Raw genomic sequence first — 24864 nt, 5'->3', positions numbered from 1 at the left:
GTGCCACCACTGCAAACAGAAATATAATACAGTATTGGAAGATCTGGACAATTGTTGCTGTACTGCTTTGAAAATTTCCACTGGGCATGCTTAACAGTCCAGGCTTACTTTCACATTCAGAGTCTGATAGCCATATTTGTACACAGGAAGGAAATTTATCTGAGATCAGATCAGTTTGGTCTGGTCCTGAGGGAATTTTGCTTTCCTCTGTGGCGTGTAAAATGGTTTGTCTATTTGGTGGGTCAAAGTTAGAGTATTTTTACTGCAGCACCACTGTGAATGTAAGGCAGATTGTGTTGGAGTTTTTCAGAGAACAGGAAGGGGAGAGAGTTGAGGAGATCATGACTGGACTGTGTGTGTATGTCTATCAAAGAGATGGTGAATATATTGCATATATGTATACATATTCACACACTCATACTAATGCATAATATTTGCAAACACATAGGCTGACCAAATTTTGATTAATTGCATAAGGAGATTAATTTTAACATCTCTCCATTTTTTCTCACTGGAGTGGTACATGCTCTGGTTATTTCCCACTTGGATTACTGAGGTGGGGCTACCTTTGAAGGTGACTCGGAAACTACAACTAATCCAAAATGCCTGCCACAACTAATCCAAAATGACTGGTCACTGGGAGTGGCCATCAAGACCATATAACACCAATCCTAACAGATCTTCACTAGCTCCCAGTACATTTCTGAGCACAATTCAAAGTGTTGGTACTGATCTTTAAAGCCCTAAAAGGCCTCAGTCATCATTCACCTCCATCATTCAGCCTAGACACTGAGGTCCACTTCCTAGGGTCTTCTGGCGGTTCCCTCACTGTGAGAAGTGAAGTTACAGGGAACCAGGCATAGGGCCTTCTTGGCAGTGGTGCTCCCTCTGTGGAACACCCTCCCATGAGATATCAGGGAGATCAAAAATGAAACAACTTTTAGAAAACATCTGAAGGCAGCCCTGTTCAGAGAAATTTTTAATGTCTGGCATTTTTTTATTTTTTTATTTTTCTGGAAGCCGCCTACAGTGGTCAGATGGGTGGAGTATAAATATTATTATTATTATTATTATTATTATTATTATTATTATTATGTCTCCAAAGGGAGACATATATAAAGATAATGTTTCATTACCCACCACCTCCCCAAGAGGTTAAATGAGCCGCCCACTGAGATCAGCTATCCCAATTCTAGCTCTGAGGTTTTAAATGGGTTTCAGCAGGGTAGGACTCAGGGCTATTCAGATTTGCAGTGTTGAATAAAGCTTGATCGACCTTCCACCTTTGCAAAATTGCAAAGGGTACAACCCATGTTCTGCAAGCTGTGCCATTTATGCCAAGGAACCCAATCTGGAAATGAAAGGACTTTTGCTCTCTTTTGTGCTCAAGAGGGGCTACACAACCCATATCTTCTCCTATCAAATGTGTACTTCTGCTATGGGCTCTGTCTTGATATTCTTCCACCAGTGCTAGGTGAATTGCAATCTCCATGAAAGTGGTGATTCACCACATACTCTCTCCCTATATAGCTGTAGAAGCATGTTGGAGCCTAAATCAGGTCGCTGGTTATCACGTTTTCATAGCATTGCCCAAAAGAAACCCAGCAGATTGGCTCAAATGGCTTTTCTGTGTTCAGCATATTCGGCTGGAAGCTCTTCTGGCTTTTTCCAAAACACATGAAAACACTCGGGTCTTTAATATTTAATCCTGCCTCAAAGTACAAATTGTCAAACGCAAGGAAATGAAAGAGAGTTTATAGCAGTTGACAATGTGAACCTTTGTTGCATTGGAGAGCGGGCAGAGTGTTGGTTTCTAAACTTTCTAGTGTTTTAAGATTGTCATCATATTATCACCTTTATTATATGGGACCAAAGATCATGGGACCCATGAAATACTGCTTGGGCTAAGAGGGAATGTGGCATGTTTGGGCTGTGTGTAGGACACATGGAGAAAACCCTCTATTAATCTGAACATTGTGCAAAGTTATCTTGCCTAGCTATCTAGCTATCTCTGTATAGTATCTATATATAATGGAATTGATGGAGGGGGTTTAATTACAATAAAATAAACTTGGGTATACCTTTCTGCATTTAGTTGCAATTAATACATACAAGTGGGACCTGCATCAAAATCTTGTAGTGTGGAGTGCCCCTTTTCAGAATGTCAGATGCTTTATTCCATCCTCCTCCACACTCCATTAGTCAAGACTATTTGCCAATAGAGCATGCTCAGTCTGTGAGCTTCTTTGCCACCCTCCCTTCAGTTTTGTTTTTAAATGGGGTTGTTTTTATGTACTTCTGAAAACTATTTCTGAGTAGACATGGTTAGGATGACACATGGTTCCTACACACATTTACACTGAATGTCAATGTCATTGCATTAAATCGGGGTGGGGAACCTGTCACCCAACAGGAATTGCTGGACTCCACTGGCCACCATTCCTGACCTTTGGTAACGTTTGCAGTGGGGCTGGATGGAAGTTGGAGTCAACAACATCTGGAGGACACCCCCCCCCCCGCAGTGTCTCATAATATTCTTCTGGGATTCACTGTTTCTGTTAGAGGGTGTTGAACAGAAACATACTGAAATAATTTCTAATATTTTTTATTTAAAATGTTAAAAGAAAGGGGGCATATATTCCTATCATAGATTAATCAGAGAATGAATGTGGATATAAAATTAATTTATCTAGAGTGAATTACTTGAATGAAAGCTATGCTTTTATGCAGCGCTCTCTCTCCCTCAAGGAATCTGGTTACTGTAGCAGCAGCTTTCTTTCAATTACTTCCTATAGAGATTATTCAAGCAGCAGCAGTAAACTTAAAAATCTCTATTGCCATACTTCTGTAAAGCGAATGTAGGCTTCTAATTATTCGACACCATTTTATTCATTTTTAGTATTCACCAAAACCCCCATCAGCAGGGGGATTGGTTAACTGGCACAAATATTGTATCATCTGAATGTATAATATGTGTTGCTATGGATGGAGAAATTATCAATTGCTTGGTTTTCAGAGCAATGAAAAACACCTTTAAAAGAAGAAAAGCAGTCTCTTTCAACACTGCTTCCAATGTTACATTTGAAGCTGTGGTTTAATTAAGCTCTGTGTCTCAAGATGTGTGCTGAGTTCACGGAGGAAGGGTTACATCATGAACATTCATCAAAACTGTGAAAGTTGTGAAGAGAATCAGTGACATTTTACAGGCAGAAATGTCTTTTTCCGTGAAATAGATAGGTATATAACAATTCTGATGTCAAATTTGTGTGTAACTTCAAGCATCTATGAGCTCCCCCACATCACCATTTGACATCAAATTAATTCCACCCATCACCATTCAAGTAAATGTGTCCTTCCAAGCCGTGCTCCTGTGACCCTGCCATTGTTTTAAAATTTCTAGAAGACTCTTGCTTTCTTTACTTAAAGAGATACTCCTTTTCTCTCAAAAGCTGAACTTTGTTGAGGCCTATCTATTACACTGACTAAAGGTAGTTTCAAACATCTCATTGAAAAATGATTGCAAAGTGCCGTTTCTAGTTTTCTTGGCTTGCAGCCTGACTACAGCATCACATTACCTCTGGTTTTGGGTCAGCTGCAACAAGTACAGTAGTGCTGCATAAGCTGAGCCTACTTCCTCAGAAGCAAGCTATATTGAACTCAGGGGGACTTACTTTGGTGTAAAAAGACTCAGCATCTGGTTATGAGGAAGCACAACAATGTAATTTAAAGGTGTGTGAGAGAGACTGCAATTCTTGACTTTCTAAGATATCATCCATCCCACAGAATGCAGTAAGCTTTACTTCTGAGTGAACATGACTAGGATCATGCTGACAGTCATTGGAGTAAATCTCAATTCATATCATCTGGACCTATATAATAGATATTTAAGACAGAGGCAGCTAACTTGTGGCCCTCCAGATGTTGCCCGCCCAACTCTGTAGCCAATGGTCGGGTATAATGGGAGTTGTTGTAGGCAAGCATCGGCAAGGCCAAAAGTTAGCTATTCCTGATTTAGATGCATCGAAAAGTACAATCTCTGCCCCCTTTTAATATTTGTTTCTCGGTTTCTGAAGGTTGCTCTTATTACCTCGCTATCTGTACAATTGACAGACGCTATTTCTCAGCTGTGGCCAGGCATCTCTTTAGATCTGACGTTCATTCAAAAGGAGTGATTAAATAGGAACATGTAGTTATAAAGTGCCTTAGGAGTATCTGACTAGAACTGAACTCATTATTACTATTATTTGTAAAGTCACTTGAAATCTTTTGAGTTGTACGTTGAAGTGTTAAGTTCCAGCTCGCTTCCATCTCTCCAAACAGCTGGAAAGGGCACCGGGGTTACTGGGCTGAACGCCAAAACAAGAAAGCAAAGCGGGTGAGGGAGCAGAGCAGCGGATGTTGTGTGCAGTTTTATCCACGGTGCGTTTGAAACCATAGCTCTCCTTAATGCTGCGTGTTGCCTCTCAATTATTTTTGAATATTCTGTATGGGACCGCTAGATCTTGAGACATCTCCAGCCGACCCAGGAGGTGCCCAGATTTCATCGGTGGCATTCGTAATGCATCACTTGTGTCTATTGTTCATGAGAGTAGTAAAACACCATTTAGCGAAAGGAAGAAGCGGGGGGGGGGGGTGGAGTCTGATGGGGAAGAACGGAGGTGGGCACTGCAAGCTCTTTCATTCTCCACTCCAGCTCCCCCTCCCTTTACCCTCTTTTCTTTGTCCCGCTTAGTAACTGGGGCTCCCAGCCAATCGCCATCCGGCCGGCTGGATTTCTTTCCTTCCTATTGGGTAGTTCTGCCGAGGGCCGTTCAGCCAATCCTCAAGCTCGATGCTTCCTCTCAGACAAAAGACAAGCAAAGCGGCTCTCGCAAACTGGGCTAACTAATCCGCGCTCTCCTCCCCACCCCCGCCACTTTCTACCCGCCTGCCGAGCTGGCGTGTATCCTGGCAGCAAGCCAGAGACGTAATATGCGACTTCTTGCCTTAAATAAGGAGAGGAAAGGTAGAATTGTATGCCTATATTTTACAGTGGCAACAAATAACACTGTTTCTGCAGCTATCCTAATCAAAGCACTCAGGACCTCTCGTGCCACAAAGTTCAGAAACATACCTAGACCATTTATTTGTCTTGTCACTTTGTCACCTGCTTCAATAACTTGCCTTCATTTGTGGCAGGATAAAGAAGCTCAGCCTTTGAACAAAATATGCAAACTCTTGTTCCCAAACTCTAAACCAGTTACGGTAGTTCTGTCTTTGAAGACAGAGACATTGAAGAATATCCTAAAATTACTTCACCATTTTCACATGTGCAAAACTTAAGCTGACTCATCAAGATAACATGGGTAGCTCCAAGCACAAAGCATGTTTTAACTAGGAAAGTGAATGTAATGGTCTTGTCCATACATTAAACCTCAGTTTGTAATTAAAAACAATGGTTGCTAGATGGAGGCAGTGGCTTCTCCACAGATGTGAAATCAGGGAATGGTTGGCTATAGCTTCCCCAATATATGTACACAACATGAACATGCAGCAATAAGGAATGTGTGCAGTCATCAGATATGGTAGTGTACAGTTTTTTCCAATATGATATCCCTAAGGACAACAAACAATGTTGTATGGCTAGGATATTTAATCACAAATACAATTGTGAATTACCATTCACATAGGTAGATGCTGCTTAAAACCAAGTTTTCTCTGAGAGTATTCATTGATTCCACATGTGCATAGTATATTACAGACATTTGGAACCAGATTATCTAGACTATCCTGAATATTATGGGATAACTCCTTCAAAATGTTAAGGACTGTGTGAACACCACTTTCTGTGAATAACTATCACACATGAACATGTTAGATTTTGAATACTGTAGTTAGGGAGGTGGGAGCAGAAATAGTACTGCAGCCTAGCATTTTACAATCAGTATTTGGCAAGGATGGGCAACAGACCCAGGTTGTTTCAGACTTCACACGTAAGACCTGATCCTTTAACTAGACAGGTTAAAACAAACATGTTAAAAGTATTAGATGAGCAGCTAATTCTACGGGAGTCATTGTCTCACATGTCCTGCCAACAAACTATACAACATGAATTTTACAATAACAGTTCCTCCATCATGAAATGCATATAAAATAACATTGATTAAGCACTCTTCCAAATATTACATCACACCGAGGCACAAACACCGCATCACCCACAATCTGCCACATACACAAATCTGGCTGCAGTCCTATGACTTCATACTTGGAGGAGTAAGCCCCTGTGACTCCTATGTAAACATGGCCACAATTGGATTGCATGGTCAGAAACTTTCAGTCAGTTGCACATAATTAGCCACACTACATTATATGCACCATGCCAATATGATTAAACACTTCCCATACACTCTGTCACAGATGTTGTAATATTCACCTATAGAAATTTCACTGAGTTTAATAGAGTGACTGGAGCATATTGCTTCTTATGCATGTAACAAATGTACACAACCAACCAAAATTAGATGTGCTTAGCCACTGCTATACGGAAGGCACAGATAAACTGGGCTTGGTACAGTTTTCTCTCCCTCTCTCTCTCTCTCTCTCACACACACACACTCCTATTTTCAGGGTTCTCTCCCCCAGTACATGCAGCACCCTACATTTCTGTTCCCTTTGCTTCCAGTAGCCAACCCAATTCATGCACATGTAGAAAAAATTGCTGTGCAGGACCAAGAATGCATGCACTGATTCTTTGCTTCCATTCAAATTGAGTTTTTATAATGTATTAGATACTAAAACAGTTATGACTCTTATATCCAAGCTGGCCATTTCACATCCCCACAAGTTCAACCATTGTATATGTGCCCATTCACAACTGTCCATAAACCAGATCATGTACACATGACTGGAGTCTCCACATCCCACCAAATTTGGAGTAATCCCATTGGAGACACTGGAACTGCTCTGTAGTTGATGGGCTGCTGATTATGGCTTCAGTTCATACACACTTAGCATATTATATGGCTGCACATCAGCACAGTGAAACACCATGCACACATTAAGTCAGACGGTGTCAGTTTCACACGCATCACACATTAATATATATAGTCCCTTCGCACAACACAACCGCATTATCCACAAACGTTCATCGTCCCAGTGCAAGCAAATCCAAAGATGGACCATACCAACAAAAAATGTAGGAAGTATGTGGTCAACGGTAACATACCGCTTACTCTCCTGTGCGTTAACCCATGTCAGTCAGCAAGTAAGCACATACTTTCTTGTGCATCGTCTCCCGTGTGCCGTTAAGGAGGGAAAGGGGGATATAGACGGGGCGGGGGGAGTCGATCCTATCTCTGAATGGTCTCTGATGCTGGCGATTTACCTCTGTGCACCGGGGTCTACATTCACAGGGTGCGGGCGAGCGATTGGGCGGCCGGGGAGGGGCACCTATCCATCTTTTGCTGCTCCAGCGGGAGGCTATCTCCCTCATATCGCTACGCTGCCCACCCCACCCTCTGCTACTTTCAGTATGTGTGTGGACTCTCAGAAGAGAGGTGGAGGTAAAGTTGGAAGCAGAGTCTCCCCGGCTCCCGGCTTCGGTTTCTTCGCACGTCCAGACTACGTAGGTGAAATACCCTTTCAGCGCAAGCATGAAAGGGTTAACCGAAGTGGGGGCGGGGTTCTTCCCCCCCCCGCGCTCTGCCCCTCACCCACTTCTCCCCCCCCCCTCGGGTAGGCGGAGCTTCATCCCCGGCATAGAGGCGGTTGGCGGTGGTTGGGGCCTCCTCAGAGCCTCTTTAAAATGAATCCGAGTGGGGTTGGGAATAGCCGAGCACCAGAAAGCGCGCGGGGGCCGACGCTGGGCTTGTGCGCGGCGGGAAGCGGGTCGGGAGCTGCTGCTGCTGCTGCCTGCAGCAGTGAGCGCTGGGCTTCGAGGGGGGCAGCGGTGTTGCTGGACTGGCGGTGCTGGGCTTTGCCCTGAGGCGACAGAGAGAAGGGAGACGTTCCCCTTCACTGGCGCACACTCGCTTTGGGGGAAGAGCAGAAGGATTGTTAATATTTTAATATATTTTTTTTAGAGCGACATTCAGTTTCCTCAAACTTTTCTTTTTAACCAACACAAAACAAAACAAAAATTCTCCTTCTGCCTCCACGCACACGCTTTTTTTTTTTTTTTTTTTGCATATTTCGATTAAGTGGCTTCTTTCCACCCTCAGTATCCTCGAAGCAAGGAGGGAATTAAAAAGAGAGAGAGAGAGAACATTTCTTTTGGTTCCTCTCGCTTCCTGAGAGGGGAGTGGTTTTCCTGAAGAGGAAGCCATCGAGTTATTCTTAAATAAAGTTTCTCTCCCACTCACCCCCTTTTTTTTTGTACGTGCTATGGGCGGTTAAGCTTTATTTTGTGGTGTGCTGTTCTATTTATTTAAAAGAAACGAAGCTCACAAAGAGGGATCCCAGAGATCGCCCAACTGCCTGTTTGTCACAATGTACAATACAGTGTGGGATATGGATCGCGATGACACGGACTGGAGGGAGGTGATGATGCCATATTCAACTGAGCTGATATTTTATATCGAAATGGACCCACCAGGTAAGAAGGAACACCTACTTGGTTTTTTTTAAAAAAGTTTAATTGTGTTTAGGTTTACAATCGTAGTGATTCTTAAGTGTCGGGCATCTGTATTAAAAGTTTATTGTTCTTCCCTCCAATGGGACAGGCTTTGGTTCTTCTCGTTTTCTCTCCTGCAGAAGCAAAGAACTGTACTTGGAGGGGTGTAAACTTTTGCTCTTACTCGCTGTGCCCATTAAGCGAGTCATTTTTATAAGGCTCCTTTTTGTTAAGAATCGAGAGCTTACCTGCTATTAGGCTGCAGAATCCAGAACACACGTTTTCCTTTCCCTTTCCTCCTATTGTAAATTCTTTGTACCGTGTATCTGTATTCATAATCTCACCTAAACTCATCTATTTAAAAATGTTATCTTCTCTATCACTTTCTGACACAAAATGTTTGGTTAATGTTTTTGGCCCTGATGTTTTTGAACTGATTCTTTTAGCTTTTGATTCTATGTTGGCTTCTGTAAGAAAACTTGCAGCCCAGTCCTTTGCTTGTGTGCTCAGGAATAAAATTACACAGATTTCATTTCAGCTTCCTATCATAATAAGCATGCATAGGATTGTAGCTTAAGTACTATGCATTATTTCCAGTGCTGAGAGGTATTGTCCCTACTTTGTTCTGGCGTAGGACTTCTTTTGTTTCTGGAGAGGAATGAGATGTGAGAAGAGCCAGAAGTTAGGTGAATCAGAAAAGGAAGCTGGATCCATTTGACATCACTCCTAGTGAAATTATAGTGGTTGGTGTTTGAAATTGCTGCAGGCTTGTGATTCCTAAAACTATGCTGGGGATGGTTTTAATAAGGAAAAAAGCTACATTACATTTTGGTTAAATTTAATTTGAGATTGTTGAGTTTTTTTTCTTTTAAGAAGTTCGGAAAATACACTACCTTCCATTATTTCAGAGTTCTGGTTGTCATGCAGATATGTGATTCTTTGTGACCTAAGGTGCCAGCTGAATAATAGAAGTAAAAGTAACCTCAGAGATAATCCAGCTCAGCCAGATACAATAGCATGGTTTCTTGGACTTTATCCACACCAATGATGCTCATTCATGCTTCTCTTAAATCTCCAGAGTGTTCCATAACTTCTTAAGAAAAATTATCCAAGAGTCTTGTCGCATTTGAAATACTAACAAATTTATTATGGCATAAGCTTCCATGGACTCAGGCATACTTTGCCATAATAAAGCTTATGCCATAATAAATCTGTTAGTAAGGTGCCACAAGATTATTTTGCAAGAGACTAATATGGCTACTCCTCTGGAAATTCTTCAGAAAACTTATTGCTGAATGCATATTGATATTAACAGCTTCAAACATCAACCAGAAGTCTGTGAAACTGCAGTTTAAATACTTTTTTTAAAAGTTCAGTCCTATCTCTTGGTGCATGTAGCAACCATTCTCTGTTTCCTTTATGATAGCAGTTTTCAAAATCCAGAGAACTATCTTATTTCCTCTTAGGCTGCAATCTTCTACTCACTTACCTGGAAGTAAATCACATTGAACTCAATAGCACTTACTCCCAAGTAGGGAAGGGATTGAGCTGTATAATCTCGTCCAGGTTTTTTTAGTACCTCCTATGTTGTCATGACCTTCTAATGGCTATCATATTTGTTTTCTAAATTGCTGAAGCATAAGTTAAATTAAAAGTTGGTAATGAAAACTGTGAACATTTCCTGTGAGGAAGTCTGAAATCTGATCAGGGCTATATGCTATGTGCACAACAGAGAAAAAAAGAAAATTCTGTACTTTGAATAAACTATGCAAATGAAGCAAACTGGTATAGGTCTACTTTGCATAGTTGTGAACCCAACACTAAGGCTTTCAAGGATTTATAATGTTTGCTAAAGAGAGAACATAGAAGCTGGGGGTGGAGGGTGACATTAAAATTAGTAATAAGACGATAGTAGGAACATGGTAAGGTTAATAATACGGTAGTTATACAGTAGTTATAAGGGGGGGAGCATATGCAAAGCGTTAGACCTCTCCTCATATCCATTCAGATTTCTGATGCTTCATCAGACAGTTAAACTTTTTATCAACCACCATGAAAGCTGGGAACTTGATCCAGTGTAAAAAAAAAAATTAAAACTGATATTCTCTGCGGATCTGATGTATGTATAAAATAGCATGCAGTCCCTAATACATAGTTATTTGTACTTTTATTATTTGGTTAGCTAGCTGAAATAAATAAATAAATAAATGTATATGATCACGTGTGCATATCTATCTCATTTTAAGCTTTTTAACTTGTAGAATATATTTTAAATTCTATTTTTCTTACACATTTCTGTTGTCAGTATCTGTTTAGGTATATCTGTTCCATGTAGCCTTTTAAATTTTGAGTTGTTTTTGGATTGTATTCAGGAGAATGCTACAGTAGATACTGGCCATCCTATTCCAATAGATTGAATTACATTAGATACATTTATCAAAGAACATTTGTGGGATGTGGGACCCCAGAATTTTCCATTCTTGTTCATTATGTTCCACAGTATTTCTAGGAAAAGTGTTTATAGGTCATGTTGGAATGCTTTCTCCAAGACTTCAAGTATGTCTCTTGGCCCCACCAGGAACTCTACACCCTGTATTTGAAAACCATTGGAGTTCACCCAATTTTTAAAGAGACTTTCCTAGGTAGTATAGTGCAGGCAAATTCACGAATATGGAAGGAAGACCTACATGACTCTTACCTCACCAAAAACTTTCAGAGTGCTTAGATGTGAGAGAGATATCAGAAGCAAGTGTAAGGAAAGAAAAACGGTTCAGAAGTGATAAGTCTGGCTATTGCTAAAAATTGAATTTTCATATGTAAAGAATGCCAATGCAATAAATCTTGTAAATTTAATATCCAAACTAGATGATCATTGTTTTATTTTCACCAAAATGTTTATTATAATAATTGTCATTATTGAGTTCCTTTACAGAACAACCATGTTAATGCAGTATAGCACTGAATTGATGCAGGCCTCCTAATAGCTGTTTCCAGGATTTTGTTTGAATAACTTTTGGGGTGTATGAGTAACCTACTACATCTAGTGTTGATCAAGTATCTCCATTCACTTCAGTAGCCCGCTGCTAGCATAAATGATTTAAGAATAATAGTCTAGATTGCTGCTAGTTTACTAAATCATAGTTTTGTAGTGCAATTTATGGGTGTCAGTCTTAGTCTTCAGTTGTCTAAATATTTCATATTGATAGATTAAAGGCATAGTTGGCTTGGCAGGTGGGTGAAATCTGCATGTCTTCCTCATGAGGAACTTGGATCTGGAAGTAACGATATTAAGCAACGGGCAAGCGTTGGATATTTAGTGGAATAGGTTTGTTTTTCTTATGATGGTCAAAAGCCAGACTTCTACAATATGCTTTTTAAATTATTAAACATATATAGCTAAATCTTACAATGAAAATAAAAAAATAGAATGGGAAGATAATTTTTACCCCATTATGACTCATTTAGACATAATTGAAAATTGTATATGGGTACTTTACCAATGAGCTCTTACACTTATCAGAGTATATTTAAATAGAGGTACATACCATGGTTTCTCTGGAAAGCTCATGTACATACTGAGGGCCCTTTCTTTCTTTCTTTCTTTCTCTCTCTCTCTCTCTGTATGTATATATTTGTAGGAGCATAGGAAGCTGCTTTATATCAAGTAAGGCCACTGGTCAGTCTTGCTCAGAATTGTCTACCAGTGACTGGCAACAGCTCTCCAGGGTTTCAGTCCGAAGGCTTTCCTAGCTTTGTCTGGAGATGCCAGGTTTAAACCCAGGATCTTTTGAATGCTAAGTGTGTGTTTTGAGGTACAGTCTTCATGTATGATAAAGGGAAGCTATCTAAATTGTCAAGAATATCTCCTCTTGCTCTGCTAGCATTTAATAAGAGATCACTGGCATAATGTATCAGCATTGTTAATGTGGTCTGTGGCAGTGCACATTAGTTGAGTGAGTAGATTACATCATCTCCAGTGGCAGTGAAGCACAGTTGTGGAATGTTCAATAGCTTAGAAACCTATTACCTATTATATGTGAGAATGTATAAATAGGCAAGTTGGTCTGCAAATTTTTAGATCATGTTTTTTCTTAACTAAGTTTAAAACACTTGCCAAGAACACATTAATAACAATTTAAAAACCATTTTCAATTGTTTATGGCAACAATTTTCAGCACTTTTGTGTTGCTTAGGAGTGCTAGAACATTATTTTATGGATTACATTGCCCCAGCTGTTCAGCCTTAGTAGAAAATTAACTTCTAGCCAAAGTGTAAGATTTTATACGTGTGTCTTGTGCTCATATCAAGTTGTTGAAGTAAGTTCTTTAAAGATGCAGTAGAAATAGACTACATAAATTCAGAAATACATTCGTGACAGAACTTTATGAATATGAAACTTTATATTACCTCTTCAATCAATTATTGAAGGAATGCAAAAGTGTATCTTCCCAGGGTGAAAAAAAATAGTCATGTAGGTTGGATTGTCATGAAATCCATCATAATTATTGAATACTTATTAATTGGATGTTAGTCAATTAGATCAACATTGTTGAAGTTGGTTTCTTTCTCCTTTGAATTTACTGTGCTTCAAAGGTATAAGCTGTGAAGCAATAGTCTGTATTCGCAAACACGCCCCCCCCCTAATTTGCAGTTAGTTGTCAAGTAAGCTCACTTGACAGTGTTATTCCAAAGTGGAGAGGAGCAGGTTTATAAATTCTTGAAAATATTGTTAATGTTTAGCTTTTTAAAATATGATCCTGCAACATCTGAGACTTTGTAAACATTCCCAGTGAGCTATTGCTTTTACCATGAAGTGCTGCAGTAACAAACTATGCATTAATGGATTATATTGTGTTGAATCTGATTTTGGAATGGGTCCTTCTAAAGTACATTGACATCAGTTCCTTTTTGACTGTCCATTGAATTATACGACTTGCACTTTTTCTTGACTAGCAAGGATTTGAAAGAATATGTGCTTTCCTTGTCTTCATTTCTGTAGGGTGTTGCCTGCTTAAAGTATTTCCAACATGCAAATGATAATGTTTGTTGTTGGAAATCTTACGTAAAGAGGAAGGGCTGTAGCTCAGTGGTAGAGCATCTGCTTTGCATGCAAAAGGTTCTAGGTTTAATCTCTAGTATCTCTGCGTAGGGCTGGAAGATACCGCTATGTGAAACCCTGAAGAGCCACTGCTAGTCAGTGTAGAGAATACTGAGCTTGCTAGACCATTGGTCTCACTCGTCGTAACTCAGCTACCTGTGTTCTAATGTATAAAGATTAAATGGTCACACACTAAACCACATTTGGTCACAGCTTCTGAGTGTATGCACTCAGTATAAAAGATACATGTTGAATTGTTTCATAACCATTTGTATATATGTGTGCTTATGCATGTGCATGTGCACCAATGTTATTACAGAGCAATCCAGGCATCTCTACTGCCGAGGACCTCTCCTTGTCCCCTTCCATGGGTCATTTTCCCTCTTAATAGCAAAGTGTTTATCCAAGGACTAAATGTGGAGCAGTTTACATGGATTTGTAAGTAAGCAAGTGACACAAAAATTACCACAAGGAGAAAAAAAAAGCAAAACAAAGTGCAGGCACATAGGCAGTTTTCGTGCACTAATTCAGATTATCTCTTGTCCCTGAAGGCATAACATAAAAAGCCCCCCCCCCCCTTTTCTTAAGATGCTCGCAACAGAGGGGCATCTACTCTGGTGCATCGGAGACTTAGGAAGTGACACGAGTGCAGGAATGGGCAACTTGTAGTACAAGGTCAAAAGAAAAATCTTAGAGGTGCCATAGGTAGGATTTTCTTCATTCTTATGAGTCATATCATATTGGTAAGGGAAAAGGAACTATTTTCTCAGACTGGCTGTGATCCTGTAAGGCTTGTTGCCTTTTTGTTGCACCCGTCTCCCCCACATGTCTAGCATAAGGTGTCTGAATTATTTTGCTCATTATTTTTCTCTTGTCAACAAGTGCTTCTCACATGGGTCATTTTGTTAGATTTTTTTTTTATTTGCTACTTTCAGGCCGTAGTATAAGAAGATTTCCTTAGATGAGGCAGCTATGACTTAGTTACTGTTGAGACTTGCAAGCGCATCTCTAGTCCCTCCTGGAGCCATTGCCCATATGTAAGTGAAAAGTCTGAATGTAGGGCTTTTCCATTGAGCATCCTAGTGACCGGGGAGTGCAAATGTTGGTGGGGGGGGGGTTGCCTTTCAGTATTCTCAAATGCCATAGAAACAGTTCTGTGTGCCACATCTGGTGCATGGACTACTAATTGATCATCTAGAAGCCATCTGATTAAAGCTGGAAGCAGAGGAAATATGTGATGTGTCGATTAGTACTTAGAGGGTTCTGCTCTGGAACCCCTTATGTTAGACGCGACAACTTTCATATTCTGTTTGTACTTGATGCTATGAGTTGTAGGAGGAATAGTTGAGTCTTAGCTATTTTATCTCTTTAATACTTAAAATAAGAGTGCTAGAGTATGTTTATATTGTGGAAGGAACTATCGAATGCTGAAGAAAACAACAGACTTCAGAACTTTAAATGCCATGGGCTCCTTAACGAAACTTAATTCGGGTCATGAAGGCCTATCAGTTCTGGTACTTCATCTTTCCTTTCTGTTGGGGTTTAAGAGGGTATAGTGGGGAGTGTCTGCACATTTCACCAGAACCCCTCTGATACGGCAGAAATGAATGGAAGGGTCACTATGTACTTTGTACCTCTCAAATCAGGGATGCTATAGGATGGGACACACTATCTCTGATGCTGCTTTGAAATTATGCACATGCTGGGGTAGAAATTGCAGTAACATCTCTGTGCTGCATTGCGGGCCTCCTGGCTCAGTTGCACATCAGCAAAAAAGATCATATGGATCAGTTGCACATCAATGTGCCGTTGCTCTTAAAATGGATATGTATTTCTGCACTTGTATAACTTGGCCTAGGTGAATATTTATTTTTTTACTAAGTTCTCAACTGCTTGTTCGTTAAATGTTAGCAATGGTATATTCCATTTGATATGTGATAAACTAATGTGTTTGATAGTTCCACTTCCTTATCTTTGAGGTTTCACATGGCAGAATCCAAGCTGGTACATTGTACTTTTCAGGCTTAAGCTCATAGTAATGTAATAGCTATGTGTATTCTGTTTGTTAAATAGAACACTCATAAGTGCATGTGTTTCCGAAAAAAATAATGTTGCAGTAAGAACCTCTTCACATGTTTACTTAAAACAGTCTTCTCAAGCCTGGTGCCCTCCATGGCAGTGCTGACTGGAGCTAATGCGACTTATAGTCCAAAACATCCGGAGAACACCTGGTTAGTGGAGTCTGACTTAAAATGTTTTGTGTTGCCTCACTGTACCTTGCTATCAATTAAGCTTACAAAGCTTACAGCAGGGATGGAGAACTTGTTTCAGCCTGAGGGCCAGATTTGACCCTGCCCAAATTTCATGGGCCTGCATTCCAACCTCTAAAAGAAAAAAAGAAAAGTATCTACCTCTTTTCCCTCCCTCCATTGCCAAACACACTGCACAAGGCATGCAACACACAGTATTCCGTACGTACCAAACAAACACTCAGCCACACACACAGAGAGTCACTTAGTCTTGCAGAACTGGACATATAGACACACAGGCAGGGTGTGTGCACACACATACTCAGCATTTCCAACCCTTACTCTCCATTGCTAGGGTGAAGGTGACTGGAAAGCTCTCCCTCTTTCCTTTAAAGAGGATCTTTAAAGCACAGGCATCTTATCTCCCAATTATAGCATTAAATAGCACAGTGCTAAGATGGGTTGGGCAATGGGAAATACTGCCTTTTATTTATAAGGAGGAGACAGAAAGCTTATTTCTGATCTTAGTGCTATTGTGTTTAATGCCAAGATCATCCCTCTAACTCCTTTTTAAGGGTTAAGGGTTTTTAAGGTTAAGCCCTACAGTATCTGATCTAATTAATAGATTCTAATAATCAGAATATAGTACAGGGGTCGCCAACCTTTTTGGGCCCATGAGCAGATTTGTAAATCAGATAAACTGTTGTTGGCACCACATGTGAAGGAAGTTGAAGTGGTGCGTCCGCTCTTAAAGAAAGCATCATTAGATCCTTTAGATCTATCCAGTTACCACCCGGTTTCAAATCTTTCGTACCTGGGTAAGGTAATTGAGAGAGTGGTTGCTGAACACCTTGGTAGGTTTCTGGAGGAAACATTGGCTTTGGATCCATTTCAGTCTGGCTTTCGCCCTGGTTATGGGACCGAGATGGCTCTGGTCGCCCTAACAAACGATCTCCGTAGACAGCTGGATCAAGGCAGGTCGGGACTGCTGATTCTTCTAGATTTGTCAGCAGCCTTTGGCGTGGTCAATCATGAACTTTTGGACCACCCCCTTGCCGACATGGGCATTCAGGGCACAGTCAGACAATGACTGCGCTTCTTTATCTCAGGTCGGGGACAGAGGGCGCCGCTAGGGAAGGAGTTGTCATTGCGGCATTCGTTGGTGTGTGGAGTGCCTCAGGGCACAATCCTTTCCCCAATGTTTTTTAATATCTTTATGCACCCCCTTGCCCAGATTGTCCAGAACTTTGGGCTGGGTTGTCATCAATATGCTGATGACACCCAGCGTTATCAGTTTATGGATGGCCGTCCTAACTCAGACCCGGACACACTGACTAGATGCTTGGAAGCTGTGGCTGGATGGCTGCATGGGAGCTGGTTGAAGTTAAATCCTTCGACAACAGACGTCCTCTGGCTGGGTCGGGACGACATGGGGTTGGGGGGCCAACTCTCATCTCTTGCGGGGGCTCAATTAGTGCCAGTGCCTTCTGTCAAGAGTTTGGGTGTAACGTTCAATGCCTCCCTCTCTATGGAGGCGCAGGTTGCAGCTACAGCAAAGGCGGCATTTTTCCATCTGTGCTGTATTAAGCAGTTGTTCCCTTACCTTTCTCACCCTGATCTGGCCACAGTGATCCATGCGATGGTCACCTCCAGGCTTTATTACTATAATTCGCTCTATGCAAGGCTGCCCTTGAAGCTGACTCAGAAACTCCAGTGGGTGCAGAATGCCACAGTGAGACTCCTTATGGGGTCCTCATCACAGGATCACATTCATCCAGTGCTTTACCAGCTGCACTGGCTCCTGGTGGAGTACAGGGTCAGGTTCAATGTGCTGGTTTTGACCTTTAAAGCCCTATGCGGCCTAGGACTCTAGTACCTATGGGACCACCTCTCCTGGTATGCCCCATGGAGCACCTTAAGGTCCATAAATAACAACACTTTGGAAGTCCCAAGCCCCAAGGAGGTTAGATTGGCTTCAACCAGGGCCAGTGCCTTTTCAGCTCTGGCCCCGGCCTGGTGGAATGCCCTGCTGTAGGAGATAAGGGCTGTGTGGGATTTGACATCTTTCCGCAGGGCCTGCAAGACGGAGCTGTTGCGCCTGGCCTTTGGGCTGGACTCAGTCTGACCCCCCCTTTCTCCACCCTTTTCCCTTTTTTTTAATGGAACCCCTTATGTGGGATTTTGTATATAAATTTTCCCTCGACTCTTTTTGCTGGCCCATATAGGACCAGCATGGATAGTTTGGCCCTGGTGAAAATTTGATGTTTTCTCCCCTTACAATCTTGATTTATGGGCTACCACTAAAACGAGGCTGCATTTTAAGCTATATTTTAAACTGTATTTTAATCTACTTTGTTTGTTTCTTTTAATGTTTTTATTGTATTTTATATTTGGTGTTAGCTGCCCTGAGCCCGGTCTTGGCCAGGGAGGGTGGGGTATAAATAAAAAATTATTATTATTATTATTATTATTATTATTATGTGTCACAACTCTCCCCTCCCCTGGTGTAGCAACCCTAAAATTTGTCCTGTACCACAGTTAAGCCTGGGAGTAAAGCATTCCATTGTTATATTTGAAGCCTAATTTCAGTTGGGGGATGGGGCCCTGTGAGCATCAAAGAAAGCCTCCATGGGCACTTGTGTATCTATGAGCATCCATATTGGTGACCCGTGATATAATAGATGTGCCATTTGAGCCATTAGTCATGGTAAGGTGACTAATGACATGGGATGATTGGCAGGTGGGTGGGGCTTTCTCAGACAGGCCTGGTTGGCCAGATTAAGATTAAAAATATATTTTCTAGAAGTAGCGAAACAATGTAAACAGAACATGAAAATGAGTAGAAAATATCTACAAAAATACCTTGCATTGCTAAGTCGCTGAAAATCCCTTTTCTGAAGACTAATAAAGAAGTGACTATACATATTGATAGAGAGTGCATTCTATAGCCAGTGGTTACAGATTTAGGTTACAACTAGGGACACAAAATGAATATATATACACTTATGTTTGTAGTATCTCTTCAGTCATCTGCATGTAGCAGAGAATTGTGTGTGTGTGTGGTGAGATAGGTACCATATGTTTAGCTATTTTAGCGGCACTCCTGATCTTTAATATAAGTTTCTTAACTGAGTGAAATTAACCATTTGTGACACATTCAAAACCACTAACAGGTATACCCTCATTAAGGCAGCCAGTCATCTTTGATATGTTAGAAACAGTTTTCTGACTTCATCTGCATAAAAAGTTAAACTGAGCTACCTACAGTAGCTGTGGAGTTTTATTTGGGGACATATAAATATATGAGGTAAGGGGTTGCCAATGTAGTGCCCACCACTAAGGCCTCCATTGGCACCCATGGGCAGGGCTCCAGACTTTGAGCTTTCATAAAAAAAGTACCGTAAGTCTCTAGCCCTCTAGAAAGAAAGCTATGAAGCAAAATGTGGAGGTACCTTTCCAAGTATTTGCTAAATACGTGCCCCAATACCTTTACATACGCACCTCAAACCAGCAGTGACAGTGTATAGCAGGTCCCATTCATATGTGAAGACTTCAAAAGGTTAAACTTGTTTAAATAGGCTTACATTTTTTTTCAGAAAACTGATAAGTTTTGAGAACAATATGGTTTCCCATGTCCTTGGCCCATTCTATCATAAAGATTTCCTAGCTATTATTGCATTACTGTGATGTTAGTATACATATTTTATAACTGATGTTGGCCAAACCATTACTTTGAGGTTTCATTTTTGGGTGGTAGCACAGCTTGCCTGGTATATGCAAACTTACAGGAGGAAGAGTTACATTTTGTTAGAGGGGAAATAAGAGAAACTAACAAGGGCTGTAAATGTAGAATAAATAATTACATTCTGGAAATCATGGGTTGTATCTGTGTGTGTTGCACAGATTGGGGGGGGGCGGTGGACAAATAGTGAAAAATTGCTTCTATCCCTTTCCTTACAACGGAAGCTTTATTGTCAGTTGAGCAATGCTGTTGAATACATGCAACCCCTTATCTACACGTCTAAATGACGTAAATTGTTGGCAAACTAGTTTGAAAAGCAGGATATAAACAACTTAAATAAAAATCAAGTTATTGAGAGTTTTTCTCTCTGGCTAAAAAGACTGTAAATCCTGTTTAGAACTCCTTAAGATGAGTTTGGGCAGCTGCTAGTGCTGGGCCTGAAGCTTCAGCTTCTCAGGCAGAGAGCACAAATTCTTACTCAAGTGTGACATGGACATCATAGAGCTCCTTCAACCCTCTCTGATAATAGCAAGCCCTTCTGCTTAAGAAATATCAGGGAACTTCCTGCTATAAGGTGTATTCTGGTTGTGATTTCTGTAGCAGTCTTACATTAAGGAAGTTAGTTTTGGTGCATGAGTGCAATAGAAAAGTACGTTACTTATTGAAATGTTTGGTACAATAGAGGAGACAGTAGCTGTGTGGTTAGCCAGCCACCTACTTGGTTGGCGCAAGTAGATTAGTGAGTGTCAGCTTCCTTGCACCCCTTAACCCTGTAAAGCAGGGAGAGGTAGCTACAAGAGTGCTGCAGCATTCTTCCTGCACACTGGGAAAAATAATGCTGCAGTGCTGTTATTTTTGCCTATGTAACTTGGGAGGGGGGTAGCAGAGCAGAGGGAAGAGCCAGTATGTACAGTAGCAGTTAATATCGCAGCACTCTGCTATACTAACTTAACTCCTGATGGCCAGGTACTGCAGAAGGAAAGGAGACCTGGCTGGAAGGAGTGATGAAGTACTATTGGAGCATATGTTGGCGGCAAAAGACTGAGAGATGAAGCTGCAGCAGTTATGCCCCAGTATTCCATCGCTGCAAAAAGTGTTGTGGAGATGGGAGGAAAGTGTATTTTTCCTAAACTATTTGTAAGGTTATTATAGAAGAATGTGGAAAACAAAATAAAATGCACAATATAGAAAGGAAGAAATTGTGGTTTTATTAAAGATTTTCAGAGTCAACTGAAAGAAAGAAGGATTCTGGGTAACTGCAAATTAATGAGACCATTGAAACTGTTCTCTTGAGGTACAACAACTGTAGTTCTTTGGCCTCATTATTATGCCTTTCTGTAGCAACATTTTGCTTCTTATTCTGAAAATGTTTATAGAGCTATCACTTAAGAGAACTGGAATATGGCTTGTACGTATGACATATTATTTTGTAACTTGTAATAATTGCTTTTTTAAAAAAGTGGTATATTAACAGTGCAGCAAATAGCAGACTTTCATTTATATGCATGTGACTAAATGCTGTAGGCTTCACTTCCATGCACACTTATCTGGTGGGATTGTGTATTGATTGTGTATATTATGGTTGGTGGTGAATCTCCTTGACATAAGGTGCATTACTGTATTTTTAAATAAACACGTCTTCTGCACAGCTCTTCAAATAGCTACCATACTTTATCTTTGGGAAACTAAGGGTGCTTATGGGATGCATATAAGGGTGCAGATCTGAAGGAAGAAGCTGAGTGGAATCCACAGCAGTCTTGCCACTCAAGCTAAGCGCCAAATTATAAATTACTCAGGAGGTCTACTACTGGCTCTCCCAATGTTTTCTTTACAAATGAAATGCCATAATGGGTTGTCCATTTGATCATAGCAGTGTGTGTATTTAACAATTCTGTAAGCCACTAAGGCTTCCAAAATAAATGTCCCAATTTAGATTTCTCCTCCCCAAGCACCTCTGCTGAGGTAGAGAGGAAAATGAAGTAACATGCAGTTTTGCCCTTATAGGCTTACAATTTCTAAAGATACAGGCCTCTATCTAGCATCCAGATTATTTCTTTCCTCGGGGGGGGGAAAAGGCAGTAGAGACTAATTAGTATTATTCTAGATACTCCGGTATCTCCTCTTCCTCATTCTCCAAGGACTTTCCGCTTTACATGAAAACAAATTACAGCATCGTTCAATAGAGATAGAGAGTGTAGATTCTAACTGACATGTAAAGAAGATGCTATTTTTTTATGGCTGCTGCAAAAATTGGTTAGTTTTATAGGTCTTGGGTTCATAGTCTGCATGTAGTATTATCAAGTTCTTCATCACCTTTGCTGCCGTTCTGGTCAGACACTTGTTGTAGAAGAATGGGGTAACAGTCTACCAGTAAGAACAGAACTGAATCATCCCCACCAAATGCTCCTTTCAGTTGCAAAAAATATAAAAAAATCAAAGCAGTGGAAAGAACCCAGCTTGATCTATCTTAGAAGGATACAGAAATAAAAGGGAATGGTTTTGTTTATGTAATGGAGAAAATGTGCTTCCGTGCTGGAAAATTAACTTTAAGATGAGTGTTCAACCTGATAAATGGATTCCATCCAGTTAGTCTGCCTGTAACCATCTGATCTCTTCATTTCAGCTTTATACTAATATGAGGACTTTTTCTCCGGCTTCATGTTGTTCTGAAGGCAGCCCTGTTTAGGGAAGTTTTTAATGTTTTAAGCTTTATTCTGTTTTAGTGTTCTGTTGGTAGCCGCCCAGAGTAGCCGGGGAAACCCAGTCAGATGGGTGGGGTATAAATAATAAAATTATTATTATTATTATTATTATTATTATTATTATTATTATTAAATTTCTTGCATCCTGGGCTCTAACTTTTCTCCTCAGACACATTCTGATTCTCAAAAGTCCAGAAAGCATCAAAGACTTTCAAAATTATGCATATAACATCAAGAGAGCCAGGTCTTGGTGTTCTAACATTTTTTCTTTAGGGGAGAAAAGCTATTACACTGTATGGCATTCTACAAATTGAAAACAACTGACAGACCTTTGCTGCAATCCTATATATTTATAGAATTGAGCTGGGAATAAGCTCAACTGAACATACTGTAACTTCTTGCCAGGGCAGGGGGGAAGGACATGTATAGAATTGCTCTGTAAGAATGCTCCCATCCCCTAATACATTCACACAGATCTAGCAAGGGGATTTGCTTGTTTGTGTTGTTCTTATTGAACTGGCTGGTTGTGTCTTTTGATGGGAGATACACCAAGGCTAGTTGCACATGATTACAGCTAGAATGTATCTGTGAGTCTTACTTCCTGAGTGGTTTGGGCTGCTGGTGGTGGTGGTGGTGGTGATGGCGCTGCTGATTTTATTATTATTATTAGAATTTATATACCACCCTAGACCCAGAGGTCTCAGGTCAGTTCACAGAATAAATATAAAATCACAAAATACATAATCAAAATAAAAACAACAACCCAATAATCCCCCCCACACACATTTTAAAAGCATATAAAGCATGCATCACTTTGACCCTCTTGGAAACATGGTTACTTATGTTGTAGATATTGTTATAGGTTGGGGGGACCCCCCTAAACCCTAGAAAATAATAAATGGTAAGATTTTGACTAGTTGGGATATGATGGGGAAATACAAGCTGCATAGGAATTCCTCGGCAAGGCTATGCAAAATGATGTGGCCAAGCTAAGGCCATTGCCAATGCAAGAGAACTGTCCTTCCCTCCTGCCCTGAGGTGTGATCAGACATAGGGGATTTGGAAAGTTGCCAGGGTAAGTGGGCGTGATGTCATAGGAAGAGTGGGGCCTTTGGCATGAAGCTTGGAATAACTGAAAAAAAGCACAGAACAATCTTGGTTGGCTGGCTGAAGGCAGGTAAGGAGTGATTCCTTGGAATCCAATGCTACACTGCTGTGGGGAGCAAGCCCCTCTTAACATGACCATGTGGTAGGATAGCTCTGGATTCCCCCCCTCTAAATTCAGGTGTATTTATTAAAGCTATGACAGCCTCTGCCACATCTTCAGTTCTCCAAAGGAACACAAGACTCTGGTTGAGGGCCAAGACCCCTAGAACCCTGTGCACGGCTTGCAGGGATTGGGGTGGCCTGTAACAATATTAACACTTGAGCATGTATGGTACTAATAAGTTGATATCTTCACACAAAGATGGAGAAATTAAAAAACAGCCATATTTAAATTTCCTTTGTGAAAGCACTGATACAGCTTAGTGCTGATTTTACTCTGCCTAATGCTTATTTGGCTCATCAAACTGGAATTTCCATGAAAGTGGAATCTTTTGTGTGGTTGGTGATATCTGTCAAGTTTTGTGCCTTGGTGTTTGAACTAGTAAAAGAATGCCTGCCACCTGTTGATCAGCTTTAGGATTTGAATTGCTTTTCCGGTACAGCCAATGCTAAATTACTGGGATGAAGTACAGAAGACCTGTCACCTTTTTTAAAAAAGCTATAATTCCTTCAATTCAGTTTTGTTGAGTTTTATTACTAGAGATTAACAAAGCTACAGCACATATTGTTATCCCAAATTAAACATTACATTTTAGATTCTTCTAGAGAAGAACTGCTCCCTCTTAGAATGGGAAGAACATGTGGGTGGTGGTCTGAGTCTCCATTTTTTGGATCTTAACACAGAATTATTATTAGATAATACTTCCTACTGAAACAGCTGTAGACATTTAGGGTGGGGTGTCTTCGTCAACTTAGCATTACTACCTGGCATGAGTCTTGGTTTTGGAGTGCAGGATTTAGGGTGCAAGAAAAGGAATTACAGTAGTACCTCCTGTTACGTAACCCTCTGGTTGGGTTCTTCAGGATGTGAAAACTGCAAACCCGGAAGTATTTGACTGGGTTTCGCCCCCCACGCATGCACAGAAGCGGCCCTCAGGTTGCAGAAACCTCGGGATCCGAACGAACCTCCAGAATGAATCCCGTCCGCAACCGGAGGTACCATTGTACATAAAACCATTGAAGTTGCCATGTTTGGATGCATGTACAAAATTAAACTGGGATTTGAATATGCTTGTTCCAAGGGGCAAATTATATTTCTGTTCACACATATTCATCTTAAAGCTACACCCTGCTTCAAAAAAAATATTTGATCTGATCTGCTCAGTCCATTTAACCTTATATTATGCAAAATATTCTTCTAAAGGAGCCTCAGCTAT

At 40.7% G+C, this 24864-nt stretch overlaps 1 protein-coding gene and 1 long non-coding RNA gene across 8 annotated transcripts in view; one reads left to right on the top strand and one right to left on the bottom strand.

Annotated features, from left to right (window-relative positions):
• Positions 1 to 7315, bottom strand: part of LOC310846295 — an 82323-nt gene extending 75008 nt beyond the window's left edge. The window contains exon 1 of the long non-coding RNA XR_014565230.1: positions 7205 to 7315. This is a non-coding gene — a long non-coding RNA (uncharacterized lncRNA). The remainder of the gene's footprint in view (positions 1 to 7204) is intronic.
• Positions 1 to 24864, top strand: part of LOC310846209 (phosphatidylinositol 3-kinase regulatory subunit gamma) — a 251809-nt gene that overhangs the window by 193543 nt on the left and 33402 nt on the right. The window contains exons 1-2 of one of the 7 annotated variants that reach the window (XM_083742396.1): positions 7502 to 7603; positions 8412 to 8572. The exons of 5 other annotated variants lie outside the window; for them this stretch is intronic. In XM_083742396.1, the coding sequence (XP_083598522.1) occupies positions 8467 to 8572 (106 nt within the window). In that variant the 5' untranslated portion in view covers positions 7502 to 7603; positions 8412 to 8466. Of the gene's footprint in view, positions 1 to 7501; positions 7604 to 7726; positions 8573 to 24864 lie in introns of those variants that run through there. One more of the 7 variants, XM_083742397.1, reaches the window with a different exon arrangement.

This window comes from Podarcis gaigeae (assembly GCF_964106915.1).
Source record: "Podarcis gaigeae genome assembly, chromosome: 6".
NCBI lineage: Eukaryota > Metazoa > Chordata > Lepidosauria > Squamata > Lacertidae > Podarcis > Podarcis gaigeae.
The sequence above is the reverse complement of the archived record's forward strand: the minus strand, read 5'-3'. Positions and strand labels throughout refer to the sequence as shown.